Source organism: Natator depressus, chromosome 1 (genome assembly GCF_965152275.1).
Source record: "Natator depressus isolate rNatDep1 chromosome 1, rNatDep2.hap1, whole genome shotgun sequence".
NCBI classification, from domain to species: Eukaryota; Metazoa; Chordata; order Testudines; family Cheloniidae; genus Natator; species Natator depressus.
In genome coordinates, this window is record NC_134234.1 from 197,885,841 (window position 1) to 197,899,088 (window position 13,248).

The 13,248-nt window shown below is 42.1% G+C and overlaps 1 protein-coding gene across 4 annotated transcripts in view; it reads left to right on the top strand.

Moving 5' to 3' along the window:
• GRAMD1C (GRAM domain containing 1C) overlaps positions 1-13,248 on the top strand; it is an 82,712-nt gene that overhangs the window by 14,809 nt on the left and 54,655 nt on the right. Inside the window, exon 2 of one of the 4 annotated variants that reach the window (XM_074974093.1) lies at positions 9,637-9,796. The exons of the other annotated variants lie outside the window; for them this stretch is intronic. Coding sequence (XP_074830194.1) covers positions 9,680-9,796 — 117 coding nt within the window. The 5' untranslated portion in view covers positions 9,637-9,679. The remainder of the gene's footprint in view (positions 1-9,636; positions 9,797-13,248) is intronic. 4 annotated transcript variants of the gene reach the window in all.

Sequence of the window (13,248 nt, forward strand, 5' to 3'; positions counted from 1 at the left end):
GTCCCACTACCAGTCCCGTGACCAGGGCCCCGGCTGCCAGCCTTGGCCCCCACCCCCAGCTGTGGCCCCAGCCTTGGCCCCCTTACCCTGTCTGCATCCCCCCCACTCTCCTGGAGCTGCAGCCCTGCTCCTGGGGTGGGGGAAGGGGGGGCATGGCGGGCAGGCGTAAGGGGGGGATGTGAGGTAAAAAGTTTGGGGACCACTGTCATAGGGCATGGGGTCTGCACCCCTAACGTCCTTGTAAGTGGTCTCTAAGTCAAGGTTGTGACACATTGACAAAGCAGGATGGGGAAGCATGTACCACTGCTCTCTGGATAGAAATGGACTTCAGTGCTTTCAATCAGGCATGTTTACCGAGTACCAAACCATCTGTAAAAGCAAAGACCAGTATCTTGGGACGCTTGACTAGTGTTGGCTTTATGTTAGCTAGAGTGAATAATTTGTCCTATAAATTCCACAGAGGAGGAATAAATGCTATTAACATATATTAATAGCACATGGTGTGAACAGGAAGTATTAATTGCTTTTTATTACTGCAATTACCTCTATCCTTTTTCCATGTGTACAGTTTGTTCTGGAATTTGTAGCTCTGGGCTGTCAGTGTCTTGTCTAGTGTCTGTGCTGGAGTGTGTTCTGTGGCCAATACGCTTGTTAACCATCCCTGCTGTAGCTGGAAGACTGGGTTAGTCTGTGAATGAACTTCTCATGATGTCACCAAGAAGTAGTAGTGGGATAGCACAGCATCATATGCAGCATTAATTTTAATTTATTTAATTGTAAAATGCTGTGTGAATGTATACTAACACAGAATAAGACACATTCACTGTCCCAGAGAGATTCTAATCTAAGGGGCCTAATTCTTTAATTTCTTATTAATTAATGCTGGGCAAAAAAACAAGTTTGGATGAAACTTTTCACCAAAAAATGCAGATTTGGGTTGACCAAACATTTTGCAAATTCACGTGGATCTCAATAAATTGGTTTGGCTGAAACGAAAATAAAAAAGGAAATATCAAGACAAAACATCTCAGTTTTGGGGGCCTAGATTCACAAAGGGATTTTGTCCTCAGGAGAAGGTGGAGGTGGTTCTCCCTCCCCCTTATACTTAATAGCACAGTGATCAGGTCACTCACCCGGGATGTGAGAGATGCAGGTCTGAATCTCCACTCTGCAGGAGGGACTGGAACCAAGTGTTCTCCCTCACCCGGGCGAATGCCCTAACCACCTGGCTACTCTAGGGTAGGGGTCTCAAAATCTCTTCCCTTGAAACTGTTCCACTTTGTATAAATAAAAAATTATCTTTGGAGCAGGGAGTGGAACCCAGGTGAGTGCCCTAACTACTGGGATATAGAGTCAGTCTCACTCTTTCTCTGGGCCAGTGACTATTCAAGTATGCTATACACAGTGGAACAGCATTAACAGGAGAGACTCCCACCTCAGACTAGCCCACGGGTTCTCAAACTGGGGGTTGCAAGGTGATTATGTGGGGGTCACGAGTCCAGCCCTGTGCAGGCGCTGTCAGCCCCACGCCTCTGTTAAATTAAAATTACACACCCCCAGTTTTTAATTTATAAGGGGCAGGGGGTCACACTCGGACACTTGCTGTGGGAAAGGGGTTGCCAATACAAAAAGTTTGAAAACCACTGCAGTATTATAGCCTGGTGGTTTGGGCATTCCCTGGGAGTGGGGATACCTTGGCTCCAGTCTCTGCTCCAGATTGGGGATTTGAATCCGGGTCTCCCACATGCCAGGGGAGTGCCATAATGACTGGGCTATCAATGTGGGGGGGGGGGGTGCTCACCCCCTCCTCCTTGGTTTTTGTTAATCTAGTCCTTCGTTTCCTGTGCTTTTACTAAAAATAGCCAAAACGTTGCTGTTGAAGCAAAATGTTTTTCTGACTTTTTTGTTTTGCTGAAAATTTTTTAAAATGTTGGTTTTTGTTTGGTCCAAACCAATTTTTTAATTTTTCAAAACTGCCAGCAAAATGAAAAAATCAGTAATTCCTACAGCTCTAATACCCAGGGTAATACTAATTTTCAACAGTAATCCTGTTTAGTTTAGCCTTCAATCCAACTACTTGCTGTAGTTAGCACTACCTTTGATAGGTCCCCAAACCAGACATAAAGTAGCATTCAGGTAAGGGTAAAGGTAAGGTAAATGCCAGTATTTATTAGATATTGGTAAGCATGTCGTGACCTTATGGTTAGTGATCAGCCAATGAGAGCTGTTTTGATGACCCAACTCTATTTGTCTCTTGTGCCTGAGCAGTTCTTCAGTATCCTATTGGCGCAGAGCTGTGGTGTTGACGTTTCTTTGAATTGCCCCCACATGCATTAATGCTATTACTCCAAGCAACTCAAACTTCCTCATACATTTCCAGGTCTTCACGCCTCCTTGCCTTTAAGGTAACAGAAATTGGCAGGGTTTCTAGTTCCTTATTAAAAGAGCCTGTATAAAGAAGATTTTTTGGTTAGCTGGGAATCCCAAAGGAATATGGCTCATATCCTGTCTAACTGCCTGGGTATTTATAACCACCTCAATAGCTACATTGGTCTGTTTCAGAAAACTTTATACAAGCTGTACCACCTTTCAAGAAGTGAGGGCATGCAGGATAATACAGAAGTGGGTTTGCCTCAGTCAACAAAGGCACTGTATAGTTATTGATTCAGAGCTATGGAGGTTTGTTTCTTCCAGCAGTTTCGCAGCCTATTTGGGTTTTTTAATTTTGTTCTTTCATTTAAAATTTGAATATGAATCTAAAATGTTCATATCCTAACTTGAGGCTGCTTCCTGGTTACTCTGTTATTAACCATCTTCTGGGAGAATAAAATCCTCAGACTTTTTCCCTTGGAGTTAATTCACTTTGAACATATGAGTCTGGGAATTCAGTCAGCCCAGGAGGAGATGATGATGATGATGATCTCATGAACAGAAAGCACCCTCAAGTTACAGTTATAATACCTGTGTTCTTGGTGTGTAGCCTAGAGTCTTGTGGCATACCCGAGTCTTACTGGCATGCTGGTATTGCCAGTTCTGTTCACTGAGATCATTTTCACGTGCCTGACGGCTTCCTGAAAGGAAGAAGCAATCAGTGAATATTCACTGTAGTGTTGTTGTAGGTCTCAGTCTCCAACCCTAATCCTGTATGCTAGTAACACCCTATGACTCCATGTTATGTATTCCAGGCAGGTAATGGTTACCTTGTTTATCTGGAAAAACGAGTTCCTGGGACTTATTTAGGTATTTGACAAAGTACATATTGGCCAACTATATTGTCACTACCCAGTTATATGTAAATAGGCATTTGGATAACAGTAAAGTGAAATTATGGTCAACTATCTGTAACTATGGCCCCTTTTTATACAACATATCTGCTCCTTTCACTCATCACATCTATTGACTTTAGTGGTTAAAATAAATTTTTCATACTATTCCTCTTTGTTAACCCTCCAGAACGATACAGTTCTGGGAGAGGGAGCGGTGTTCTTTTCTGCCTTGTGTCTTATTAGGAATATTTTAGGTTAAGTTCCAGAGAAGAGCTAAATGCCCAATGCCCAGGTGAACGAAGTGGATGTAACACGCAGAGCTTAAAAATTCTGCATGCTTCTCCTCATGGCGATTAAAACCTTTGTATGTATGTATGCATTTATTTGCTTATATATACTGTGGCAGCACCTAGAGGCCATAGTCATGAATCGGGGCCCGATTGTGCTAGACAACATACAAATGCACGAAAAAACAGGCCCTGCTCTGAAGAGTTTTTAATCTAAATATAAGAGAAGAGACAACAGGTCGATACAACAAATGGATGGGAGGGAGCATGAGATAACAATGAAGATAGTATTTAAGATCTGCAGGCTGTGGAAGCTCCACATACTGTATTGGTAAGTGGGGGAGGAGCATGCATTTTCTCTTTACTTGCCTAGGAATTGACCACTCCAGGAAAGACCAATGTCTCCCTGGTGGTGGTGGATCTCTTCTCCTACCTGTGATTGGACATCCCAGTTTGGATGGACTTGATTATAAACTAGCCCACTCCACCACTAAAAATGGGCTTGGTTTGGCTCCCAAAATCAACTTATACAGGAGTGTTTTGTAGGAGGACAGGGAGGAAGCATGGCACAGACTTGTATATACCCTCCTTAGGCTGCACATTGAAAGAGAGGTGTGTGTGCTCCCACCTGCACTGAAGCCTGAAGAGTACGCCAGCTTTGAAAACAGACAAAAACTGGGATTGGCAGAACGCTGCCAGGTCTGCTGGGTCTCATCAGAGCATTCAGAGCAAAAGGGGTTATAGAGGGGAACTGTAGGGACCGCTTTTCATGGAGCAGGGATTTCCAAAGTGGTCAGGGTTTGCCAGAGAGCTATGTGGATAACAGCAGACGTCTGTAAGAAAAGTAACACGGAGGGCATGTTCATTGTGCGGTTTTCACTGGCTTCTAAATTTGTGTGTCAACCAATTTTTTTTTTAACTGAACAGAGTGTTCCTGAGTTCAAAGTACATTCCAAGTTTGAAGTTCTACATCCAAATTGGTTCTGAGTCTTCAAAGCACAACGGTATCTGACTTGTTTTTTTTTAAATGAACTTACACTTCTGAGCTGAGAATGATAATTTGCAGGGCAAGAGAGATAATACTCCTAAAACCAAGTTTGCACGAATGCCATCTCAGCTATAACTGAAGCATCGCTACCATGTTTCCAGCAGGGATGCGTACTTTTATGGTTATAAAGTGCATTTCCTCCTGCATCTGGAGGATGAAGTTCTTTAATTAGGGTCTCTTAGGTATGGATAGGAAGGGGGTGAGGGAGGGCAATTAAATCCTGAACTACCATTCGTGTTAAAGGATATAATTGTGTGCATGAATCCCACTTGCACTGGGTGGAGAATAAAACCAAGTGTGGTTTATTATACAGCTGGTTGGAGATACTTTGATGAAACCTTATTCCATGAGACTATGAAGTTCCATCAAAATCAAAACACTCTGCAAAATTTGGTTGATTTTGTTGGAATTTTGCTTTGGTAGAAAATGTGTGTGTGGCGGGGGGGGGGGGGAGTTCAGACAATTTTGAAGTGTCCCACTTCTACGTTTTTGAAATGGAACACTGGGATTTTTCATTTTGAAACAACATTTTGTTTCTAAGTTTTAAAATGATAATACAAATTAAAAAAGGTTAAAATCAAAATGAAATGTTTTGATTTTGTGAAAATGAAATGTATTAAATAGATTCATAGATATTAAGGTCAGAAGGGACCATTATGATCATCTAATCTGACCTCCTGCACAACGCAGGCCACAGAATCTCACCCACCCACTCCTGCGAAAAACCTCTTACCTATGTCTGAGCTATTGAAGTCCTCAAATTGTGGTTTAAAGGCTTCAAGGAGCAGAGAATCCTCCAGCAAGTGACCCGTGCCCCATGCTACAGAGGAAGGCAAAAAACTTCCAGGGCCTCTTCCAATCTGCCCTGGAGGAAAATTCCTTCCCACCCCAAATATGGCGATCAGCTAAATCCTGAGCATATGGGCAAGATTCACCAGCCAGATACTCAGGAAAGAATTCTCTGTAGTAACTCAAATCCCACCCCATCTAACATCCCATCAAAGGCCATTGGACCTATTTACCATGAATATTTAAAGATCAATTAAATGACCTGAAACCAAAAAAAAAAAATTTTTTTTTGCATTTTTCTTCATGGAGAATTTTGAAATTTTTGGTTTTCATTCTAATTTGGAACAAGCCAAATTTCAAAATCCTCTGCAAATCAAAGGATCCGCCACATAGCTCTAGTTAAATAGCTTGTTTTACTCCTGCGGGAATTCTGCGTCAAAAAATTAAAAATTCTGCACACAGTATTTTAAAATTCTGCATATTTTATTTGTCAAAAGAACACAATATGATATTGCCACTTTCAATTATTTTGGTAATTTATTTGAAAATATCTGTCAGCAAGTATGTCTGTAACAATACAGAAAACAAAAAAAATTCAGGAAATGTTTTTGATAAAGAGATTCCTTACTAGGCATATTAATTCATTTAAACTTTGAGTAATAATTCATTTAAACTACAATGCTGAAACATATTTCTCACACCTGTCAGAAGCAATACAAAGGCTTGGGGGAGTCAGGGGTAACAGAGGAGCTGAGGGAGAGGGAAGTAATTGCTGGGAAGGAGTCTTGGTGTGAACCTGGAGGATTGTTGGGTGTGGGTGGGAGAAGTATGAAATAGGATTTTTTGGGGAGGAGTGAGGGATTGTTAGAGAGTTGGGGAGCCTTCCCCATGCAGACTCTGGCTGACTCCAGCCTCTCCAATTCAGTCAGACACATCTGCCCCCCATCCCCATGTGTTCCTGTACCCCCCACTCAGACACCACCATCCATGTAGCCCTGCACTCCCACTTATCCATCCCCTGTCCCATGTGGCCCTGCACCGCCACTCACCCACCTTTGTCCCCCACCCCCATGTGGCTCTGCACCCCCACTCTGCCCCTGCCCAAATCTCTCCCCCCTCTAGCCTATCTGAATCCCAGTCTATGTGACTTCCCCATGTGCCCAGCTCTCTCTGTCCCCCCCTTATATCCCCTGCCTCATCACCTGGCCCCACAGGCAGGGTGTTATGAGGAACACAGCCTCTCCTCCCTTTTGGCTGCTAGCTGCTATGGAGGTAAGCTGGAGGCCCTCTGTTCTGGTGCCACAGCAGCCCCTGGTGAGCAAAGGGCATAACTGCAGCACCTCTCTGACAGTGTATTTTCCGTGGAGAAAAAAAATTTGCAGGAGACATAAATTCTGTGTGTGTGAAGTGGTGCAGAGTTCCCGCAGGAGTAACATTGTTTTTAAGAACAAGTTCCTAGTCTTTTAAGCAACAGAATTATATTATTCTGGTAATCTGCACTATAAATGTGACCGTTCAAGAATGTGCTTCAATATGATAGTGCCCTGACCTGGTTATAGCATAGTTTGATCTTGCCTATGTGGATGAAACCAACCTATGTTGTTGCAACCATATTAAGAAACTGTGGTCTAGGCTCTAGTAAAGACCAGGGAGTTGGTGAGATCTGTGTGGTGGAAGGAGCTGAGTGTGTGCAAAGAATTTACTTCTAAAGATCAGAGTACCAATCCAATGGAGTCAGAAGATTAAATAAGTTTCATGATGTGCTATGCCTGTTTGTGAACTGTTTGACTACAGTATTCCAGTACCACCTCCAGCTGCTTTTCAGAAAAGCATAATATGCTGCAGGTCAGGACTGAGGTGCCTTGGTCAAGGCCCAGGACTGGGATAGTATGGGATACCTTTGGTCAGGACTGAAGCAAATCAGCCCAGAGCAGCATGTGGGGAATCCAGGACTGGGCTACTATGAGGGTGCTATGCTCAACATGGAAGTGAGTTGGCAGGGCAGTGTAAGGGGGAGCTTGCATAGCATCTGATTGTACTACACCTGGCTTTTAAAACTAATGTTAGAGGGACAATGTGGGTAAGGTAATATCTTCTTTGGGACCAACTTCTATTGGGGAGAGAGAGACGCTCTTCCTGAAGAAGAGCTCTGTGTAGCTCAAAATTCACTTTTCAGACATGGGTTGGATTTATATGGTTGTATTGGGCTGTGTTCCCTCCAAGGTGTGTGCCTGTGTGGCTGCACAAGAGCCCACCAAGGGCCGCTCACTTAATTAGCAGAGCCATGCAGGCGTGCATACCGCACGGAGAGGTGCAGCCACAGGTGGACCTGGAAGATGGCAGTGGGGTGAGGTGGGGAATAGGGGGTGGGTGGGGGCAGTGGGGCGAGGTGGGGGATGGCGATGGGGGAGCTTGGGGAATGCAGGGCTGTGGTCGGGAGAGATGCAGTAGCTCTGGGTCTGGGGGTGCCCCTTCAAATCCCCAAACCTAGCCCTGCCAAACCCCTTGCTTCAGGGTTTGTGAGGCCCCCATAGAGGTCAACGTATTTCAAGCATAAAGAAACCGTAGCAATTATTTTATTTCATGCACCAATACTAATGATAAAATATTTTGTTTCCTATGTCAAGAAAATGGATAATTTTGTTTTATGCCTCAAAGGAATAGATACATGTAAGATTTGAAAAGGCTACTGAAAATTTTGCAGTGTTAATTTTCTTTTTATTTGAGTTCATAGTAAATCAACATCTTAAGCGGTGCACCTTGTTAGTTATCCCTTGTTTTAATATTCTTCTTCTTCCATACCTATAACTTTTTAAAATATATATATTATATCTAGGTTTTTCGTTTCTACTGGTGGTGCACAGCCACACATTACCTCAATACTGGTGCTCCTTGTAACAAAATTCATTCCGCACCTGGATGGAAAAAATTAGAGGGAACATGGTAGTGTTCCTTCACAAAATCTTCTCTACAGACACTTGATATTTGGATTACAGTAACTCCTCGCTTAATGTTGTAGTTATGTTCCTGAAAAATGCTAGTTTAAGTGAAACGATGTTAAGCGAATCCAATTTCCCCATAAGAATGAATGTGAATGGGGTGGGGGGGTTAGGTTCCAGGGAAATTTTTTTCACCAGACAAAAGACTATATATAGACTGGTGAAAAAAATTTCCCTGGAAATAAACACACACACACCAGAGTATAATATAGATATACAATATGATACACACACACACACACACAGTATGAGTTTTAGACAAACAATTTAATACTGTACGCAGCAATGATGATAGTGAAGCTTGGTTGAGCTGGAGGAGTCAGAGGGTGGAAGAGGGTGCGATATTTCCCAGGGAATGCCTTGCTGCTAAATGATGAACTAGCACTTGGCTGAGCCCTCAAGGGTTAACACATTGTTGTCAATGTAGCCCGACAAGGCAGCACGAATGGAGGGAGGGGACACAATAGATGCATGGCAGTGGCTGCAAACATTTCCTGCGGAAACTGAATGGGAGGATGAACCCACGCTATCCCACTGGAGCGCACCACTCCCTCCACTTTCCAAAGTGAGACACAGACATGCACACCAGGTGTGTGTGTGTGTGTGTGTGTGTGTGAGCGCGAGAGAGAGATGTGCATTGCCCCTTTAAGTAAGCTGACCCCACTCTAAGTACACTTCATACTTATGACCGCATGTGGAGTACATACACTGCACGCCCCCTAGCATGGGTATAAATAGCAGTGTAGATGGTGAGGCACTGCTTAGGCAAGTAAAGACATGCCAGAACCTTAGGGTATGTACCCTACATGGCTCTCTACATGCCCAGGCAATGCATCCCCCATCTACACTACTGTTTTTAGCAGTGTAGTGTTATGCTGTCTCCCCTCTACCAGAGCCTTTCCCTGGTGCAGGGAAAGACTCCATTGGGGAAATGCTCCGGCAGCTCCCTGCAGCAGGGAAAGGCTCCAGCAGTGGCAAAGCAGAAACACCTCATCTCTGTGTTTCAGCTGGAATATTTAGTACATGAGCATTCACTCTGTGTTTTTTGTATTTTAATGTCCCTTCTCTAGAGATTTTCTGTGTTGTGCTCCTAAAGCAGAAGTGATGTAGCTGGAATGAAACCTTTTGTAATACTACTGGAGAACATCTCACCTGACCCCAGGTCTGACTGAAGGAGAAAACTACCTCTCTCTCCATTCTGTCAGCACAGATAAACTGAAAACATTTAAAATCTGTTTCTCCTTCAGCCTCTGCAAATAGGAGGGGGGCTGGGCCAGAGAAGGGAACATAATGACACTAGAACACAGACCTGTGCCTGCCAGTGGCCAGCTGGAAGAGTTCCCTGTGCTTAGGAGACTCTCCTCTCCAGAGCAGCTCAGGGTGAATGAAGAGGATCAGAAAATGAATGTAAGTAAGACCTAGTCCTGGCTCTTTAAACATTTTCCTGCAGTGGCTATGAATATGCTTGCATTTCCTTCATTGCCTGGAAGTTTCTGGTAAACGGACTTCTACATATCCTACAGCCACTGGGATGCTTCTTCCAGCATTATATTTATTTTCCCTCTTCTTATTGGTTAAGAAGTGCCTCATGTGACCTGTTAAATGAAGCATAATTGTTTGGAAAATCTAGTAATAGGTGACTACAGATGCTCAAATGGCACCTTATTTTAAAAAACAAAACGGCTGACAGCATGCACACACACCCTGTCGAGGAGGGTTTAAACCTCTCACTTTACATGCTAGAGAAAAGAACAGTCTTGTGCATGGTTGGGAACAGGACAAAATTCATCTACAAGTTACCTGTCTGAACATGTAGCCCATGTTGATAGTGATTAAAAGTCATTACCATCATACAGCTTTTTGGCTTATGTGAAACAAGCCTGTGGCCTTCATCAACCTCCTCTTGGTTAAACAACATTTACCGAAGTTAGACATTTTTAAATCAGCAGGGCCATATAAACTCACATCCAGGAGTTTTAAAAGAGATGGCCGAGGAGCTGTCTGAATAGTAATGTTGATTTTTAATACTACTTGGAAAATTGAAGATGTTCCAGAGGGCTGGAAGAAAATTAACGTTCCACCAATATTTTAAAAAGGGTAAATGGGATGACCCAAATAATTATAGGCCTGTCAGCTTGATATCAATCCCAGGCAAAATAATGGAATGGTTAATCTGGAACTGGATTACTAAAGAATTAAAGGAAGGTGATATAATTAATGCCAATCAACATGGATTTATGAAAAATAGATTTTGTTAAACTAACTTGATTATTTTTTGATGAAATTACAAATTTGATTGATAAAGGCAATTTTGATGTGATATACTTAGGTATACTTCTGTAAAGCCTTGTACTGCATGACGTGTTAAGGAATTAGAACAATACAAAATAAACAAGGCACACGTTAAATAGATTAAAAATTACTAAATTATAGGTCTCAAAATGTAATTGTAAATGGGGAAACATCAGTGAGTGAGTGTGTTTTTAGTGGGATCCTGCTGGGATTGGTTCTTCACCTTCTTTTGTTTAATTTTTTTTTAATCAGTCTCCTGGAAGAAAACATAATTACTATCTATATTTTATTTTATTACTATAAAATCATTACTAATAAAATGTGTGGATGACAGAGTAGTGGAGTGGCAAATTATGAAGAGGACAGATTGCTGATATGGAGTTATTTGTATTGTTTGTTAAACTGGGTGCAAACAAGTAACGTGTTCCAATATAACCAAATGTAAGGTCATACATCTAGGAACAAAGAATGTAGGCCATACTTACAGGATGAGGAGACTTTATCCTAGGAAGGAATGACTCTGAAAAAGACTTAGGGATGGATGTTTGATCCTAAGGAGGCTGAAGTAAGAGAAGTTTGAACAGGAAGAAACTCATTACTGAAATCCATGGGAAAACCACTGGGCTTCAAATGCTGATTTTAGGTAAGTTGCAATGTATATTTGAGTATGGTAGTGGTGAGGTAAATGAAGTTTGATTGTAACCTAAGTGGTGGTTCTGAATTTTATTGCTAGACAATGTCCAGGAATTCCAGATGAAAACAGTTAACCTGCACTTCACTATCCCTGAGAAATGGTGCACATCTGGTCTCTGTTCTTCTGTTTCTTCAGCCCAGTCTTCTCAAAATACACCACTCCAGGCCATATTTACTTCCAACCTGCAGGCTGACTTCAGCACTACATTCCTTCTACTCTTCTACTTTGAAGGATTTGCATTGTTGGTGGAGAGATGAGGTGGCTCAGCACTGCTTGGTTGTAGACACGGGGAGCAGAAATGAAAAGACAGGCTTTGCTGATGGTAATTTAAGGGCTAAGTGAGGCTAATGGCTATAAGCAGTGAATATCTAACACTGATGGCCTGAGGGCTTTACATGGCACTGGGACCCAACGTGCTGCCCTGAGTACTTAGCAGGAATTGGTGCTAAGGTCAGAAAGCACTGTTGGCAGGTGTGAGGGTCTGTGGTTGAAATCAGGGTACGTATGGGGGTATGTCACCACTGGTGAAGCCATAATTTTGTTCATAGCTATTTATATTTGTGTTCCTATCTGTAAAATAAAATCCAGAGAACACAAGATGTCAACTAGTGTGTGATGTGGTTTGTCCTTCCTGCTCTGGGACACTGCAACCAACAACAAAAGGCAAATGCAATAGACTGTATAGCTCTTCTCCTTCAGGTCCTGATTCAGCAAGGTTCTTAACCATGTGTGTCATCCCATTGAGTTATGCATGTTCTCAAGTAACTTCCTTTCCAAGTGGTTGCCTGAGATGTGTTCAGATTTTTTGCACTTTCTAGAAACATTACATCTTAGGGATAGAAAGATAAGGTGCAGTTTAAACAGTTCAGTTTACCTATGGAGCCTCATTGGAAGAGCAGCATAGAAAACTATAGTTCCTTATCTGCTGAATAATACATTATTAGCTGAAGGTATCTTTTAGTAAGACTCTGTTTTATTGCAAAGAGACAGAGCTAAGGTTGCTTTTGGAACGTTAACTCTGAATTTCCTGACGGATGCAGTTTTAAATAGGACAATCTGGAAAGCTCGTGGGTTGTCTCGGTGCTTCCTAAAGATACTGTGTACTGAAGTAACAGTCTCTTCTGTAATACTTTTAGTTCAGGAATGCTGGATAGGTCTTGCTTAACTCTGCTGATATTTTTTTCACAAATTGCATGGCATACCTAAGGGCATTTATATAATGGGCAACAAAAATTCATAATTAGTCTTCATTACCTACCTTTCCTACAATGATTTATTTTTAATATTTACAAAAATTGATCAGATAATTGGTGATATGGTAGTGCATAGTTTTTCACAGGTTGTCTCCACATATAGCTATCTAGTTTCATTATAGTATTGTCGTAGTGTGGCATTGCATGATATCATATGTATGATGACATAATTAAACTGTGAGAAATGCCCAGGCTCTATAGTGCTAAAATTGAAACCTCTACTTCCTGTATAAAATGCTAGAGCTTTTGTCTACTTGTTGCCAGTCCTCTGCATAACCTCTGTGGCATCTCATGTAGCCCAGAATGAAAGCCTATCACAAATTTCACTACACTTAAGCTTGTAGAACAAATGAGGTATAGTTCTTGGAGAAGTTGAAAAGTCTTATGAGTTTTTTGTTTTCTTTTTTATATATTATTCATTTATTTGTATTATCACAGCACCAATGAGCCCCAGCCGTTTTGTGCCAGTGGTCTGGAAATTTCTCCCATTTGTCTTCCAGCACAACTTGCCCTGCTGGTTATGGCTGGCTGATTTAAAAGATTGGGTGGCTGGAAAGTCAACACTTAATTCTAGCCCTAGGAATGCAAACCAGTTGCCATACAAAGCAAGAAAAGGAGAA